Here is a 17,500-nt window from a genome sequence, read left to right as displayed (position 1 = left end):
GAGAGAGACAGAGAGAGAGAGAGAGAGAGAGAGAGAGAGAGAGAGAGAGAGAGAGAGAGAGAGAGAGAGAGAGAGAGAGAGAGAGAGAGAGAGAGAGAGAGAGAGAGAGAGAGAGAGAGAGAGAGAGAGAGAGAGAGAGAGAGAGAGAGAGAGAGAGAGAGAGAGAGAGAGAGAGAGAGAGAGAGAGAGAGAGAGAGAGAGAGAGAGAGAGAGAGAGAGAGAGAGAGAGAGAGAGAGAGAGAGAGAGAGAGAGAGAGAGAGAGAGAGAGAGAGAGAGAGAGAGAGAGAGAGAGAGAGAGAGAGAGAGAGAGAGAGAGAGAGAGAGAGAGAGAGAGAGAGAGAGAGAGAGAGAGAGAGAGCGCCTCCCGAGTTCCCGCAGAGCTGCTGCAGCCCCGCTGCAGAACGTGGCATCACCAGAGGCAGTTCATCAACACCTATGTAACCTGGTGGAACGGACTGCTTGCCTCGCAGCAATGCCTGGAGAACATGACTGTGCAGCGCTTCAAGGAGCTGGTGAACGCGTGGCTGCCGTCATGAAATGCCCAGGCATCAGAGTTGGGCCTTCAGATAGGGAACACTAAACATGTTTCCTTTGGCCTGAAAACACTGTAACTGTGTCTAATGTGCACTACACTGAACTCGGTAATATAAACGTGTAATCTCTATAAATAAAATAAAAAAAAGAGAGAGAGAGAGAGAGAGAGAGAGAGAGAGAGAGAGAGAGAGAGAGAGAGAGAGAGAGAGAGAGAGAGAGAGAGAGAGAGAGAGAGAGAGAGAGAGAGAGAGAGAGAGAGAGAGAGAGAGAGAGAGAGAGAGAGAGAGAGAGAGAATCAATGCCCGTCACGTCCTACATCAGAAATACAGTCGAGGTGTGTCGCTCTCATCACAACAAACTCTCTTATGACGTTCTGGAACCCACGGAAGGAGGACTCGATTCCCTTTACAAAGAGCATCCAATCCCCTTTCAAATCCCCTTATATGCATACCAATCAAACCAACACACGAGTAGATCTAAATATAAGGTTTTCAATTGATTAATATTCAAATCCGTTTCCATGGCGACCGCAGTGACGTAGGAAAATGAATATATAGGGATATTTTTTTCGTTTTTTTCTATATGTTTTTTGGGAGATTTCGGAACCCAGAAAGTGGAGAGGGATGGAAAGGAAGGAAGACTAGGAGGAGGAGGAGGAGGAGGAGGAGGAGGAGGAGGCGAAGGTGATGAAGTGATGTTTGTGGTCGCCAGAGGTGCCAACGTAACGCCATCTCGTCTGCCAGGAGTGCCAACTGTTTTGTATGGATGAAGATGAATGGCGGTGGAGTGTGATGAACGGCCCGGGAAGGGAGGAGGAGGAGGAGGAGGAGGAAGAGGAGGAGGGTGCGGCGGAAAGGAGTGAAGGGAAGAGGGGAGGAGAAGTAAAGAGAGGAGAAGTAGTAACAGTAGTAGTATAAGAATTGACTGACTGTATACTTAACTGACTGACTGACTGACTGACTGACCGACTGACTGAGTAACTGACTGAGTAACTGAATGACCCACTGACCGAGTGACCAAATACCTGAGAGAATGATTGACTGACTGACTGACTGATTGACTGACTGACTGACTGACTGGCTGGCTGATTAACTGACTGACTAATTGATTGGCTGATTAAGTGATTGACTAACTGGTGCCTGATTAACGCCCCCCCCCCCCCCAAACACACACACACAAACAAACAAACACACACACGTACACGTTGGAATCCATTTAATTAGCATTTTTCAAACGGCAACAAACAGAGTATTCAATTTATCAATCACAGTCTCATTATCATCGAAACCCGAAAAGCATCTCTCTCTCTCTCTCTCTCTCTCTCTCTCTCTCTCTCATTTTCTTCCTCTTCTTCCTGTTTCCCTGAGTAGGATACACATTCGAAGTTGGGTCTCGCAGTTTTCTGATTACTTAGACTCATCAGGAAAAGGAGGAGGAAGAAGAGGAGGAGGAGGGAGAGGAGGAGGAGGGAGAGGAGGGGGAGGGGGAGGAGGAGGAGGAGGAGCGGTGACAAACTTGAATATTTAGGGAGAAGGGAAAGAACGTTTGATAATAACACTGGAGAGAGAGAGAGAGAGAGAGAGAGAGAGAGAGAGAGAGAGAGAGAGAGAGATTCTTTAATGTCTCTCTCTCTCTCTCTCTTTCACCACCCACCTTAAGTAGCTAAGTGTGTACAGAGACTAAATTTAGCTTCCTCTCTCTCTCGTCTTATGCCCAATCTATAACCTTTTTATAATATACGAATTTTCAAATGCCACACTTCCTGGTGACCTACTCTCTCTCTCTCTCTCTCTCTCTCTCCTTCTGTTCTTCCTTTATCTTATGGATCATCTTCGTTCATTGAGTTTGATATACTTACTGTTTTTCCTTCTTTCTCCTACTCCTCTCTCTCTCTCTCTCTCTCTCTCTCTCTCTCTCTCTCTCTCTCTCTCTCTCTCTCTCTCTCACTTCGTTTTCATATTTCCTTCTTAATCATCTTCCTTTATTGAGTTTCATATAGTTACTCATTATCCTTCATTCTCCCTCTCCCTCTCCTTCTCCTTCTCCCTCTCCCTCTCCCTCTCCCTCTCTCGCCTCCGTATGCTGCTCAGGGGTGCAATAATAATAATAACAACACACTCTGGGAGGCGGGAGAGAACACACGCTATCACAATTTTCGCGCGGCGGGACCATTTGCTACCATTCTGTATACCCCACAGGGAACGGAGGGAGGAGGGAAGAGGGAAGAAAGGGAGAGGGAGGAGGAAAGATGGAGAGAAGGGAGCGGAGGCAGGAGGGAAAAGGTAGGGAAGGGAACGGCGGAGGAGGGAAGAGGGAAGGAAGCGAGAGGGAGGAGGAGAGAGGGAGAGAAGCGAACGGATGGTGGAGGGAAAAGGAAGGGAAGGAAACGCAGGGTGAAGGAGGGATGGAGGGAGGGAGAGAAGGAATGGGATCGTAGGAGAAGCAAGGAGGAAGAAGGGGAAAGAAGGACAGAGGGAAAGGGAGTGTAGGAGAGGTAAAGAGGGAGGGGGAAAGGAAGAGGTAGGAAGGAAGAGGAAAGAAGGTCGTGGAAAAGGAGGAAGAGGAAGGAGGAATGAGGGAGAGAGGGAAAGGAAGGGTAGGCAAAGAGTTAAAGGAAGATAGGGCAAAGAGGGGTAAAGAAGGAAGGAAGAAAAGGGAAGGACGGCGTTGGAGAGGTACAGAGGGAGGGTGGAAGGAAGAGGAAGATTGGAGGGAAGAGATAAGATAGGGAGAGAAAAGTGAGAGAAGGAAATGGAGCGTAGGAGAGGTAAAGAGGAAGTTGGAGGATAGAGAGAGAGAATGAGAAGAGTAGAGAGAGAGAGAGAGAGAGAGAGTGAGAGAGAGAGAGAGAGAGAGAGAGAGAGAGAGAGAGAGAGAGAGAGAGAGAGAGAGAGAGAGAGAGAGAGAGAGAGAGAGAGAGAGAGAGAGAGAGAGAGAGAGAGAGAGAGAGAGAGAGAGAGAGAGAGAGAGAGAGAGAGAGAGAGAGAGAGAGAGAGAGAGAGAGAGAGAGAGAGAGAGAGAGAGAGAGAGAGAGAGAGAGAGAGAGAGAGAGAGAGAGAGAGAGAGAGAGAGAGAGAGAGAGAGAGAGAGAGTTATGTGATCGTGTATATTCCCTTTGTGTCGTAATATTTTCAAAACGTTAAGTGCGTTGTAAACACACATACACACACACATACACACACACACACACATACATACATACACGCACACATACACAAAAATACTCACAAACACACATAACTACCTAAAAACACAATGTACAGACAAGCAGACACATACAAACAAATATTAAAACTAAGCGGTTTTAAAAATATTTTGCCGAAACTCTACGGTGCCAGCCAGCCATATTTTACTTACTGGCGCAATATATTTTCAGCGCTAATTATATTTTTTAGTTGGACCAAGCACCGCGGAAAGAGCCTTAATTTCACCCTCTGTGTTTGTATTTGTGTGTGAATGAATGCATGTAGGTCAGTAAAGGATAAAAATAAATAATCATAAAAATACTGTCCTTGTATCTACGTAGTTTTTGGGGATGTAGAATTAATCAAGAAAATTATTTGAGGAAGGGAAAAGAATTATTAGGAAAACCAGGAAATATATAGATACATAGATAGATAGATAGATAGATAGAGATAGAGATAGATAGATAGATAGATAGATAGATAGAGAGAGAGAGAGAGAGAGAGAGAGAGAGAGAGAGAGAGAGAGAGAGAGAGAGAGAGAGAGAGAGAGAGAGAGAGAGAGAGAGAGAGAGAGAGAGAGAGAGAGAGAGAGAGAGAGAGAGAGAGACGAACAAAAGAGAAAAGAAAACGAAGGAGAGAGAAAACCCTCGCACAAAAGAGAACAAGAAGAGAGAGGAGAAAAGAAGAACCCAGACAGTTTAGTAGTAGATCACAAAAGAATTAAGGAGTCGAGCCATTTCGATCCTTCCTTCCTTCCCCGAAAATATACGAGGAGGGAGAGGAGGAGGAGGAGGAGGAGGAGGAGATAGAAGATGGGAAGTCGAAGTAAAAGTTATGAATGGAGGCCAGTGTTATCCTCCCCTCACTTTAACGAGGTAAGAAAAGGAGGAAAAATAGATGGAGGAAAGGGAGGAAGGGAAGGAGGAGGGATGGGAGGCAAGGGAGAGTAGATAAGAAAGGAGGGGAAGGAGGGGAAATAGTAAATGATATAGTACCATTTCCTGACTTCTTTTCCTCTCTTCCTTCCTCTTCTGTCAACCTCTTCTTTATTTTTTTATCCCTATTCTGTCTCTTCGTAAAAAAAATAGCTGTTTGATCTTTGAAGTTCTCTTTCTGCCTCTCTCCCTCTCCCTCTCTCTCTCAGCAAGATATATATTAAGCCGTTCTGTGATTATATGTTATGGAGGAAACTAAGAGAGAGAGAGAGAGAGAGAGAGAGAGAGAGAAATAAAGAGTGTTAAATATAAGGAGAAAGGAAGGGAGACACGGTAATAAGGAAGGGATAGCGTAAAGGAGGGACATAATAGATAAAGTTAGGGAAAAGGAAAAGGAAGGCAAGAATTAGGGAAACGAGGGAAAGGAAAGGAAGAAAGGTCAAGGTAAGATAAATATAAAAGAGGAAAGTAAAGAGAAAAAAGAAAGGAAGAGAAAAATAGGAAGGATAAGAAGGATGAAAAGGACGGAAGGAGGAAGGAAAGAGAATAAAAGAAGAAAGGAGGAAGAAAGGAGTTGGAAGATTGGAAATGGAAAGGAATGAAAGAGAAAAGGAAGAAAAAAAGGATAAATAAAAAAGTTGAAAAAAAGAAAAAAAAAAAAAAGAGTTGAAGGTGTGAAAGAGTAAGAGACTGATATTTTTCCTCCTCCTCCTCCTCCTCCTCCTCCTCCTCCTCCTCCTCTTTCTCCTCCACCTCCTCCTGGTAAAGTTCTGTACCTGAGGCTTATGCTAAAGTTCTCTTGTGGTTTTCTAATGGGAGGATTTCTCTCTCTCTCTCTCTCTCTCTCTCTCTCTCTCTCTCTCTCTCTCTCTCTCTCTCTCTCTCTCACACACACACACACACGTAGCGATGACGTTCTGGATGTACATAAATTTCACATTTTATCTTTCATTTAAATTTCAATCCCAAAATTAATAACACTCAATCCTAATTAAATTTCGCATCCTACCTGCTTTTCATTTACAGGTATCACAGGTGGACTCCCCCTCCTCCTCCTCCTCCTCCTCCTCCTCCTCCTCCTCTTGTTCCTCCTCCTCTTTATCTTTTCATCTCTCTTAATCCTCTTCGGCACATACTTTAAATCAATCGACAGACCATTGAGAGAAATAAACAAAAAATCCGCCAATAGGAGTTCAGATCTCGATGACGTCATAGCGAGCGGCGTTTGCTATTGGTCGAGAGGCACCGGAGGGAAGAAAGACGGCAAGGAGGAAGGGAAGGAGGGAGGGAAGGAGGGAAGGGAGGGAAGGAGGGAAACCGAGGGCTATACGTAGGTTCAGCCATATATTGACTTTCTACTTTCATACGTCATAAATATCGATCCCAGCTTCTCTCTCTCTCTCTCTCTCTCTCTCTCTCTCTCTCTCTCTCTCTTGTTTTCCCTTCCTCTTGTCCTTGACGCGTTTTTCCTCTTCTATTTTTTTTTACTCCTTCCTCTTTTTCCTCTTCGTCATTCTCTTCCGCATTTTTCCTCCTTCTCCTCCTCTCCATATTTTTACCCTCCTCATCATAACTCCTCCATTCCTTGTCTCCTTTATTATCTCCTCCACGTCCTGCTCCTCCTCTTCCTCCTCCTCCTCCTTCTCCCCTCTATTTCTTTTCTCAGCCTAACCTTAAGCCTTGTCTCTCCTCCTCCTCCCCTTCCTTCCTTTCCTCCCTTCCTCCTTTCTTGACACACTCCCTCTCCCTCCCTCACAAGAACATAAGAACGTAAGGAGTCTGCAAGAGGCTGGTTGACCTGTACAAGGCAGCTTCTGTAACCCTAACTCCACCTTACCTCACTGTCTATGAATTTATCCAACCTCCTTTTGAATTTGACTATCGTATTGGCACCCACAACATGACTGCTAAGCCTGTTCCACTCATCCACGACTCTACTGGTAAACCAATTCTTGCCTATGGTTTTGTTGAATCTGAGTTTATCTACCTTAAAACCATTGCTACGTGTCCTACCCTACCACTGAGAGTTCCTGACCACTATTTGAACAATTCTTTGACCACCCCCTGATGACCCCTGACAGTCCCTCTGCACTCTTAGAACAATTTGATAATCCCTGACGACCCACGCGATAATGTCCCCTGACGGTTCCTGATCACTCTCAGAACAATGCCTCATGACAATCCCTGGATGTTTCTCTATTCTTTCTTAACAGCACAGAAATCCAGCTTGCTTCCATACTTACCGACTCTCATATTTACTAACTTTCTTACTTTCCACACCAAAATACATACAAACTACACATACTTCATTTTCTCGTAACTATCAAAATATATTATGAAACTAAAAAACATAATGCTATTTACAACTCCCTCCCAGTTCTCTCCTCTCTTTGCATAATTTACACACACACACACACACACACACACACACACACACACACACACACACACACACACACACACACACACACACACACACATACTTACACACATACACACACCGTTTCACTCATTAGGCTTCTCTCGTATTGATTCTTCCCTACAAATGCGGAAGAGAAGAAGAAAAGAGAAGGGAAGGGAAGGGAAGGGAAGGAAAGGGAGGGAGTGAAGGGTAGGAAAGGGCAGGGAAGGGGAAATATGGGAAAGAAGAGAGGGAAGAAGGGAAAAGGATGTGAGAGAGAGAGAGAGAGAGAGAGAGAGAGAGAGAGAGAGAGAGAGAGAGAGAGAGAGAGAGAGAGAGAGAGAGAGAGAGAGAGAGAGAGAGAGAGAGAGAGAGAGAGAGACACTCCTATGGTATCTCTCTCCCGTACATCTATTTGTCTGTCTGTGTTTGTGTGTCTGTTACGTAATTTTTTTTCTCTCTCTCTCTCTCTCTCTCTCTCTCTCTCTCTCTCTCTCTCTCTCTCTCTCTCTCTCTCTCTCTCTCTCTTCTGAAAAAAAGAGAGGGAGGGGGAGAAGAGGCTTAAGCAGGAGAGAAGCAAAAACAGAGATAAAAAAATGAGAGAGAGAGAATTTTCGATACCTTATATATGGGAGGATGTGAAAAGAGAATGAGAGGAGAGGATAGAATCGATGAAACCATTTTAATATAGTGAAATGCGATCGCTTCCACCACCACCACCACCATAATCATCACCACTACAAACACCCCCCACACCACCACCACCACCATCATCACCATCAACAACAACAGTAACAATATCACCCCACTGCAATCACAATCATCATCATCATCATCATCAATATAACAACAACAACAACAACAACAACAACACCTGGCGAAGAATTACCTGAGAAACCTTGTAAACCAGTTACGTGTGTGTGTGTGTGTGTGTGTGTGCGTGTGTGTGTGTGTGTGTGTGCGTGTGTGTGTGTGTGTTCTCATAGTTACCGTTGATGCATTTCTTATTGTTATTGTTATTGTTTTCTGTTGTTGCCATTTTTATCATCCTTGTTATTATTATTATCATCATTATTACTATTATTTATTGCACAGGAAAACATTGAATAAAAAAAATTATAAACTACGTACATGAAAATTTGAATAATTGTAAATGTCATAACACACACACACACACACACACACACACACACACACACACACACACACACACACACACACACACACACACACACACACACACACACACACACACACACACACACACACACACACACACCAAGTTATCTTTTCCTGGTAGTGAAGCAAATGGACAGGAAACGAGAAATAATGACTAACAATAAAAGAAGAAAGATTCACGAACAAAGGAAGAAGAGGAGAAGAGAGAAAGAAGAAATATGGAGGAGGAGGAGGAGGAGAAAGAAGAAGAAGGAAGAGGAGATGGAGGAAGAATTAGAAGAGAAGGCCGTGGGGGAGGAAACCGTGGAGGAGGAGGAAGAGGGAACAGAAAAGAAGGTGGAAGGAGGAAGGAAAGAGAAAAAGAAGAAAAAAAGATAAGAAAAAATAAGAGAAAATATAAATAAAAGAGAAAATAAACCCATATATTTATTCATTTATATTTGAAATTAGTATAAAAAGAAAAGACAAACAAAGAAGTGAAGGGAAAAAGTTTAAACGAAATGAGAAAAAGTAAAAATGCAAATCAGGAAATTACACAAGAAAGAGGAGAAATTTATGCGACAGAAAGTAATAAAAGAAAATAGAAAAGAAGATAAAAAGAAGTGCAGGAGGAAAAAGTATATACAAGATGGTCAGAGAGGAAGAGGAAGAGGAAAAGGAGGAGGAGGAGGAGGAAACACAGAAACATGGAAGAGCAGGCCACAAGAAAAGTATATTAGCTCATAACAAAACTACCTCCTTCAGTGATAAGGAGGAGACGGAGGAGGAGGAGGAGGAGGAGGAGGAGGAGGAAGCAGATTAATGAACTTGCTGAACGTACTTTCGGGAACGTTCAACTAATTCCTGACGCAACACAGCAACGTTCAGTGTGATTTTTATAGGAATTCATCGTTTTTACACTAACTAATTCTGCAGGAAGGTTGTTGCATTGACGAATAAGTAGATTAACGATGAAAAACTAGTGACCATTTCTTTTCTTTTTAGTTTCGGGAGCGTTGAACTCACTCCTGACGCAACAGAGCAACGTTCAGTATGATTTTTAAAGGAATTCATCGTTTTTACATTAACTAATTCTGCAGGAAGGTTGTTGCACTGACGAATAAGTAGATTAACGATAAAAACCAGCGACGATATATTTTCTTTTTACTTTCGGGAGCGTTGAACTCACTCCTGATGTAACAGAGCAGCGTCCAATGTGATTTTTATAGGAATTCATCGTTTTGGCGCTAACTAATTTTGCAGGAAGGTTGTTGCGGTGACGAATAACTCAAAGATAAAAACTAATGCCGATATCTTTTTTGTTTTCGAGAACGTTCAACTCACTCCTGACGCAACAGAGCAACGTTCAATGTGATTTTTATAGGAATTCATCGTTTTGATACCAACTAATTCTGCAGGAAGGTTGTTGCAGTGACGAATAACTCAAAGATAAAAACTATTCCCTATACATTTTTTTTGCCCTTGAGCTGCCTCCTTCACTATAAAAAAAAGTCGCCTCTCTTGAATTAGCTGACCCGCTGTTTTTAGTTCTTTGATGAGCATGGAGGAGATAAAGAACCTGGAAGGGATCGATGTTACATAACGTGTTGAGGTATTTGAAGACCTGCATCAAATCCCTTCCTAGTCTTCTCTCTTCCACAGTGGAGGAGGAGGAGGAGGAAGAGGAGGAGGAGGAGGAGAAGGAGATAATAGACAATAAAAGTAGACTGGGATGAAAAAGTAAAAAAAAAAGGAAGGAAGGGAACGAGAGAGAGAGAGAGAGAGAGAGAGAGAGAGAGAGAGAGAGAGAGAGAGAGAGAGAGAGAGAGAGAGAGAGAGAGAGAGAGAAAGAAAAGGGAGAGAGGAGGAAGAGAGAGGGGATGGAATGGAGATAATGGAGAGAAACCTTACCAAAGCCCCGTCTTGATACGCTCCTCTGCTCTCTCTCTCTCTCTCTCTCTCTCTCTCTCTCTCTCTCTCTCTCTCTCTCTCTCTCTCTCTCTCTCTCTGCCTTCCTCTCTTACCCACCCCTTCCTCCTCCTCCTCTTCTTCCTCCTCCTCCTCTTCCTCCTCCTCCTCCTCCTCTCTCACCTTCACAGTATTTCACCTGCTGACTCACACAGGTATATTTTGCTAATTAAAACTCACCTTTCTCACCTCCGCCCACCTGTTATCTCCTACCATCAATGTACACCACCATTACAACCACCACCATCACCACCACCACCACCATCATCATCACCACTACCACAGTCAAAACAAGCACAGGTAATACATACAAAAACGATAAAAAGCAATAAAAACGTTTGGAAATATATATATGGAGACCTGTATGGAAATTATGGATGGAAATTTGATACTACATAATTTCCATAACAAAAATATAAACGCGACCAATTATTCTTCATTAAAACAAATTAAGAGAGGCGACTGAATATAAAAGTTACGTGTATTACTATAAAAAAAACTATATTACTCTAACTTTGCTACTGGATTATATTACTACTACTACTACTACTACTACTACTACTTCTAAGAAACTGCTATAATTATAATTTCTGGCAATAATATTACAACTATCTCTGTGTTAAGTATTGGAAGCATGACGGATAGATGACTCAATATACAGTTAACGAAGACTTGGCGGAAAATACGTTAAAATTCACTATATCAACAACACGAAATGCGGGTAGAAAACACACACACACACACACACACACACACACACACACACACACACACACACATCTCTACCCCCCCCCCCCCCCACCCTCCCACCCCCACCCCACACACACATACACGAACATGAAGATATACACACACGTACACAAAAAAATACACACAGACGCACACAGACAAACACATACACACACACGCCACATATTTCTCCCTCGTTCGTCCCTTAAGGCTTAAATCAGTCTTCTTAGAGACGTGACTTTGACCCTATGAGACCCAGGGGAAATGTGTGTGTGTGTGTGTGTGTGTGTGTGTGTGTGTGTGTGTGTGTGTGTGTGTGTGTGTTTATCGAAGGTTTAAAAGCATGATAAATAGATCTATACTATTTACATTACCCGTTATTTATTATTATTATTATTATTATTATTATTATTATTATTATTATTATTATTATTATTGTAATTTTTTTCTTTTTCTTTAATTTCTATCTTTCTCGTTAATTCTTTTCTCTTTCCTTCTCATATTTTCCTTCCTCTTCCTCTTCCTCCTCCTCTTCCTTTTCCTCTTCCTCTTCCTTCTCTTCTTCCTCCTGCTTCTCCTCTTTCTCTTCCTCTCTTTTTCTCCTCTTCCTCCTCCTTCTCTTCCTACTCCTCCAATAATCTCCTCCTCCCTTCCTTCTCTTCTTCCTTCTGCTTCTCCTCTTTCTCTTCCTCTCTTTTTCTCCTTTCCTATTCTTCCTCCTCTTCCTCCACCTCCACCTCCTCCTCCTTCTCTTCCTACTCCTCCAATAATCTCCTCCTCTTCCTCTTCCTTCTACTCCATTAATCTCCTCTTCCTCCTCTTTCTCCCACTCCTTTACTCTACTTCTTCTCCTCTTCCTTCTTTATCACTCCCATCTTCTTTACCGACACATTTATTCATTTTGTTTTCCCTGCTTCTGCTTCTTCTACCAGCGCAGGTGAGGCCAGGTGTTCGCGGGTGTAATAAGGTAGGAAAACACACAAACGAACACGGGCTCAGGTATACACATCACCTGCTAATTAAACGCCAGGTGTGCCCGTGAACGTGTGCAGCGGGAGGGAGGGAATAGTGCTGAGGGAGTGCTGAATAAAAGTGCTGAGGAAGAGAGTTTGTATGTGGAGAAAGGGTCGCAGAAGAAGAGAAAGAAGTGCTGATTGAGTGCTGAGTAAAAGTGCTGAGGAAGAGAGTTTGTATGTGGAGAAATGGTCGCAGAAGAAGAGAAAAAAGTGCTGAGTGAGTGCTGAGTAGTGCTGAAAGAGTGCTGAATGAAAGTGCTGTGGAAGAGAGTTTGTATGTGGAGAAAGGGTCGCAGAAGAAGAGAAAGAAGTGCTAAATAAAAAAGTGCTGAAAGAGTGCTGAGTAAGAGTGCTGAGGGAGGGTTTTTAAAATGCATCAGACTGTATTCTTAGCCAGTGGAACAAGTATGTCTGGGTGGCGACCATTACCACCCCGAAATGTTTGAGAATACTGAACTAATTGCAGCAGTGAGTAGCGGGCTTTTTTTTTTTCTTTACGCCCTTGAACTGTCTCCATAGTTGTAAAAAAAAATAATAGATAGAGAACATGTATCCAGCGCTAGAGAACAAGTATCAAGAGCTAAGGAAAAGAACAACCATCTACTAAACTGAAGAACTAAAGAACTGAGAAATGGTTGAGAAAAGGGGCTTAAAATAATACACACGACTCCCTTGAGCTATAGAACATGTACACAGATTTATAAAACAATCCAGAGCTATCGCATGAGTCAGTCTGTATTCTTAGTCTGTGGAACAAGTATCTGAGTGACAGGAAGCATTAACACCTCGAAATGCTTGAGAATAGGGTCCGATAAGAACACATATGTATCGTAATAGCTAAAGAAGTATTCAGAGCAATAGAATAAGTCAGTCTGTATTCTTAGTCTGTGGAACATGTATCTGAGTGACAGGAACCATTAACACCTCGAAATGCTTGAGAATAGGGTCCGAAAAGAATAAAATAAGTCACAATCCTATATTCTAATTCTGGAACATGTATCTAACACCTTGAAATGCTTGAGAATAGGGTCCGAAAAGAATAACCAAAGAAGTATTCAGAGCAGTAGAATAAGTCACAATCTATATTCTAATTCTGTGGAACATGTATCTGAGTGACAGGAACCATAAACACCTCGAAATGCTTGAGAATAGGGTCCGAAAAGAATAGCCAAAGAAGTATTCAGAGCAGTAGAATAAGTCACAATCTATATTCTAATTCTGTGGATACCTGAGCACCCATTAACACGTACCATGGTGGAGGCTTGCTGAGAGGCAGCGCTAAGGAGGGTGGCTAGGGGCGTGAGTAGCGAACGTCCTACGAGGTACACCAAGACGTAGGTAGAGAAGCCATCAGCCACCCCGCACCACGCCGCCACCACGGCCACGGTGGCTACCAAGGGCGGCTGGCTATCTCCTCTTGGCCCGCACCATCCCCAGTCTTGCCTCCTCCTGCTGCCTCTGCTCCTCCGCCGCCTGGTTCCTCTCCTCCTCTGCTGGCTCCGGTTCTCTCAGCTTCTTTGCCTTTTCGAGTTTTTTGTTTGTCGTTTGGTTTGGTTTTTTCCTCGTCTGTTTTTTTTTTCAGGTCCTTTGCTTTTCAGAATTTACTTTTTTCTTCTTGTTTTCTTTTGTTTTTCTTCGTCTATTTGTCTATTTTACTGTTTTTTCCTTATTCTTGATTTTTTTGTTTTTCTTCTCTACTTCTTATTTATTCCCTTTTTTTCTTCACCTCCTCCTCCTTTACCTCTTTTTAAGTCTTCGGTTTTCTTCTTTTTATTGGGTCTTGTTAATTTTCCTCCTTCTCTTCTGTTTCTTATTCCTTCTTTTGGTTTTGGTGTTTTCCCCTTCTCCTCCTATTTATTTTCTCTTGTTCTATTGGTTCTATTTTTTTCTTGCTTTTCTTCTATTTGTCTTCCTTCCGTTTCTTCACGATTTATTGGTTTAGTTTTCTTGTTTTCTTCTTCGTCTCCTGCTTCTTCGTTTTCTTCGGAAGTGTTGGAGTGGTTTATGGGGTTTGTTATGTTGTGTTTGTCTTTATTTTTGTCTTCCTATGTGTGTTTTTGTTTTATTTATATTTACACACACAAACACACCTTCAATTACAAGTTTTCCAGCTCTATACCTAATTCTTTCTCCCTTCTCTAAATCTTTTCCGATAAATCTCTTTTTAACTCTAACGACACAACTTCTTAACTTTAATAAACAACAACAACCAAAAAACTCACAAACAGATCACTTGGAGACTCTTATTAATAACTTTGAGTCTATGTTTTTCCTCTTTTTTCCCTGCTATTAATATTTGGCACTAAGACTTATTTCTTCACTCCACATTTTCTTCTGATGTGGAGTGAGTGAATGAGCGGAGTGAGGGAGTGAGGGAGTGAGGCAATACGACGAGCTTGAGGGAGTGCAGCTGGGAGTAGAGTGCAGGAGAGGACTGGCTGACTGGCTGACTGGTGGGCTGGGGGTTCGACGAGACTGGTATACGCAACACTAATGATTCTCACACCTAACACCTTGTAACACTATTCAGATTAACACCTTTTTTTTTCGTAATGAGTAAAATCACCGTTTGCACCTCTCTTTCTTACGTTCCCACTTCGCAAATCACAATGTTGGTTCTCCACTTTGCTCGTAATTGTTAGAGTGTGCAGGAGTTAGTGGCGGTGAGACTGATTAGTGGTGGTGGTGGTAGTGGTGATGGTGGTGTTAGTAATGGTGATGGTGGTGATGATGGTGTTAGCTGTTTTCTCTGTTCTTTTTTTAATACTCAAAACAGCAACAAGTCGAGGTTTTTCTTTACTCTTTCCTGTTTTATTTCGTTATTTTCTTCTCTTATTGTTGTCACGAAGCACTCACTTACTCTTTCTTCCTTTCTTTCTTCTTTTCCTTTATTCTCTTTGTTCACTTTTGCAAATCAGCTTTTTCTCGTTTTTCCAGACTAGATTTTCTTGCGATAACAAACTCCAACTTCTTATTCATACGCTGTTTTCTTCCTTTTCTTATATTTCTATTTGTGTTTCTTCTTTCCTTTTATGTATTTGCGACACACTTCTTTGTTAAATCAGACTTTCTTTGTGATTCTTGTTTTCCTAATCTTTTCTCTCTTTCTTGGTATTCTGTTTTTTCCTTTCCTTTATAGTTTTAAGTTTCGATATATTTGTTCAGATTTCCTTTTCTATTTGAAGTTTATTTCGCAGTATTTATTTTCTTCAATGTGTTTTCAGTATGACTTAATTTTTTGTCGCTTTTCTTATTTCCTTTGATTCATTTCTATTTTTCGTTACGGTTCTAGATTTCTTTGTAACCTTTCTTTCTTTCCTTATAACGTATTTTCGCCGTGAGTTATTTATTACGCTTTCAGTTTGGGTTAAGTTCGCGTTTTAACGTTTTAAATATTGGTCCTTAGTTATGATTATCGCTTATCCTTTATTTATGATGTCAGTTTGGGTGTTTATTAAGTTAGTTTAATATTTTTCTCTTTTCCGTTTAATTTCAGTTTGGTGGGTTTTTTTTCTAGCGTTTAATATCAAGTTTTCCTCGGTTTTAGAGTTTACGATCCTCTTTTGTTTGATGTTTTCAGTTTGGTGGTAGTTTCTTTTTTCTAGCGTTTATGAATTCCACTTTTTTTATGTTTAAGTTAGCGTTTAATATCAAGTTTTCCTCGGTTTTAGAGTTTACGATCCTCTTTTGTTTGATGTTTTCAGTTTGGTGGTAGTTTGGCTTCTCTTTTTCTAACGTTTATGACTTTCCTGTTATTTTCTGTTATTAGTCTTTTTTTGGTGAGGGCGTTGGTGTGCCCTTTCAGTCCACCTTCGTCCGCGCCACTTGTTCTCTCTGCAGCAAACGCCCAACACTCGATTTTTGGCACTTTGATTGGTATTTTAAGCACGTATACACAACATCACACACGGCGCACACACACACGCACTCTCAGCATGTACGTATCGCGGTACACACACACACACGCACGCGGACCACCATGGCAAAAACGGCTAATCGTGGCGCACACACACACATGTATACTTCTTGTTTTATCTTTCTTAGCGTGTATTGGCGGTGCACATGGGAACGACAGTCTCCTTAGGGTAGCGTGTACGCGTATTGGTGTACACATACATACGTACAGGGCTCTTATTGCGTGTGCGTGGTTTTATTTTGGTTGTTGTGGTGTGACTATTTTTTTTTTGTGTCGTATATTTCAAGGACCCCCGAAAAATAGGCGTATGTACAGCACGAGTTGGAAAATTTCACTCGCATTCGCTCGTGGGTTTGTAAAAAAAATTTGGCTGTAATATTAAGGGGAAAAATATATATTGTGTTAAGCCCGTTGTCAAAATAACGGTTGGGGAAAAAAAGAGGGTCTACGTTTTGGGGTGTTTTGGGGAAAATATTTTAAAGGGTGGGTCTGAAAAGTTTTTGGTTACTGGGTCTGAAAATTAGTTATGGGTTGCAAACTACAGAACTACGTAAAAAAGTGAGTGTTTTATTCATTCTGTGTTTTACATGGTGCGTTGTGAGTGGTGGTGATGGTGGTGGTGGTGGTGATGGTGGTGGTGGTGGTGATGGGGGTGATGGTGGTGGTAGTGGGGTTGTGGTAATGATAATAGTAGTAGTAGTAGTAGTAGTAGTAGAAGTAGTAGTAGTAGTAGTGGTGGTGGTGGTGGTGGTATTAATAGTGGCAATAACAATGATAACAATAACAATAACAATAAAAATGATAATAACGCTAATGAATATCAATAGATTAATTACGTGTATTAATAAACAAATATATTCCAATTATATATCTCACTCACTCACTCATACATTCACTCACTCCCTTCCTTCCTTCCTTCTAATCTCCCTCTCTCCCTTTCTCCTTCCCTCCCTCTCTTACTCACTCATTAATTCATTCACTCACTCAATCACTCCCTTCTTTCCTTCCAATCTCCCTCTCTTCCTCTCTTCTTCCCTCCCTCTCTTACTCACTAATTAATTCACTCACTCACTCCCATCCAACCTCCCTTCCTCCTTCCTCCAGTCCCTATTCACTCACTCACTTCCTTCCTTCCTTTCAACCTCCCTCTCTCCCTCCTCCAGTCCCTTATTCACTCTTACTCACTCACTCACTCGCTCGCTCTCACACGCCGACCACGCCCCATTCAACCACCATCGTCGAGCAAAATTTAATGAGACAAGACGTTCAGTGCCTCCCAAAGCAGGACCCAAAGCTCGTCTCCCAAAAAGATTCGCCTCGTGTCAGAATCCCTCGTCCACCTCACCCTCGCCCTCCTGACCTCGCCGGTGGTAAGAAACGGAAGGACGAAGAAAAAAAGAGTGTTTCAAACTTTATCGCTTCGCCGGACCCACACACCCACCCAACGCCGCTGCCCACTCCCTTGATTAAAAAAATATTGATAAGGAAAATAAAAAAATAGGATAGAGTGATGTTCGTCCAGTGATTTGTGCTTATCTCTATTTATCTGGTCATTCATTTATTTGGCTTACGTTCTCTCCCTCTCCCTTCCTCTCCCTCTCCCTCTCTCTCGTCACCTAATATATCACTAATTTCTCATATTCATTAATTAAGCACT

The 17,500-nt window shown here is 42.1% G+C and overlaps 1 protein-coding gene across 10 annotated transcripts in view; it reads right to left on the bottom strand.

Annotated features, from left to right (window-relative positions):
• LOC126983293 (alpha-catulin-like) overlaps positions 1-17,500 on the bottom strand; it is a 131,364-nt gene that overhangs the window by 78,922 nt on the left and 34,942 nt on the right. The window contains exon 1 of one of the 10 annotated variants that reach the window (XM_050835953.1): positions 13,178-16,877. The exons of the other annotated variants lie outside the window; for them this stretch is intronic. Coding sequence (XP_050691910.1) covers positions 13,178-13,180 — 3 coding nt within the window. The 5' untranslated portion in view covers positions 13,181-16,877. Of the gene's footprint in view, positions 1-13,177; positions 16,878-17,500 lie in introns of those variants that run through there. 10 annotated transcript variants of the gene reach the window in all.

This window comes from Eriocheir sinensis, chromosome 53, assembly GCF_024679095.1.
Source record: "Eriocheir sinensis breed Jianghai 21 chromosome 53, ASM2467909v1, whole genome shotgun sequence".
NCBI classification, from domain to species: domain Eukaryota; kingdom Metazoa; phylum Arthropoda; class Malacostraca; order Decapoda; family Varunidae; genus Eriocheir; species Eriocheir sinensis.
The sequence above is the reverse complement of the archived record's forward strand: the minus strand, read 5'-3'. Positions and strand labels throughout refer to the sequence as shown.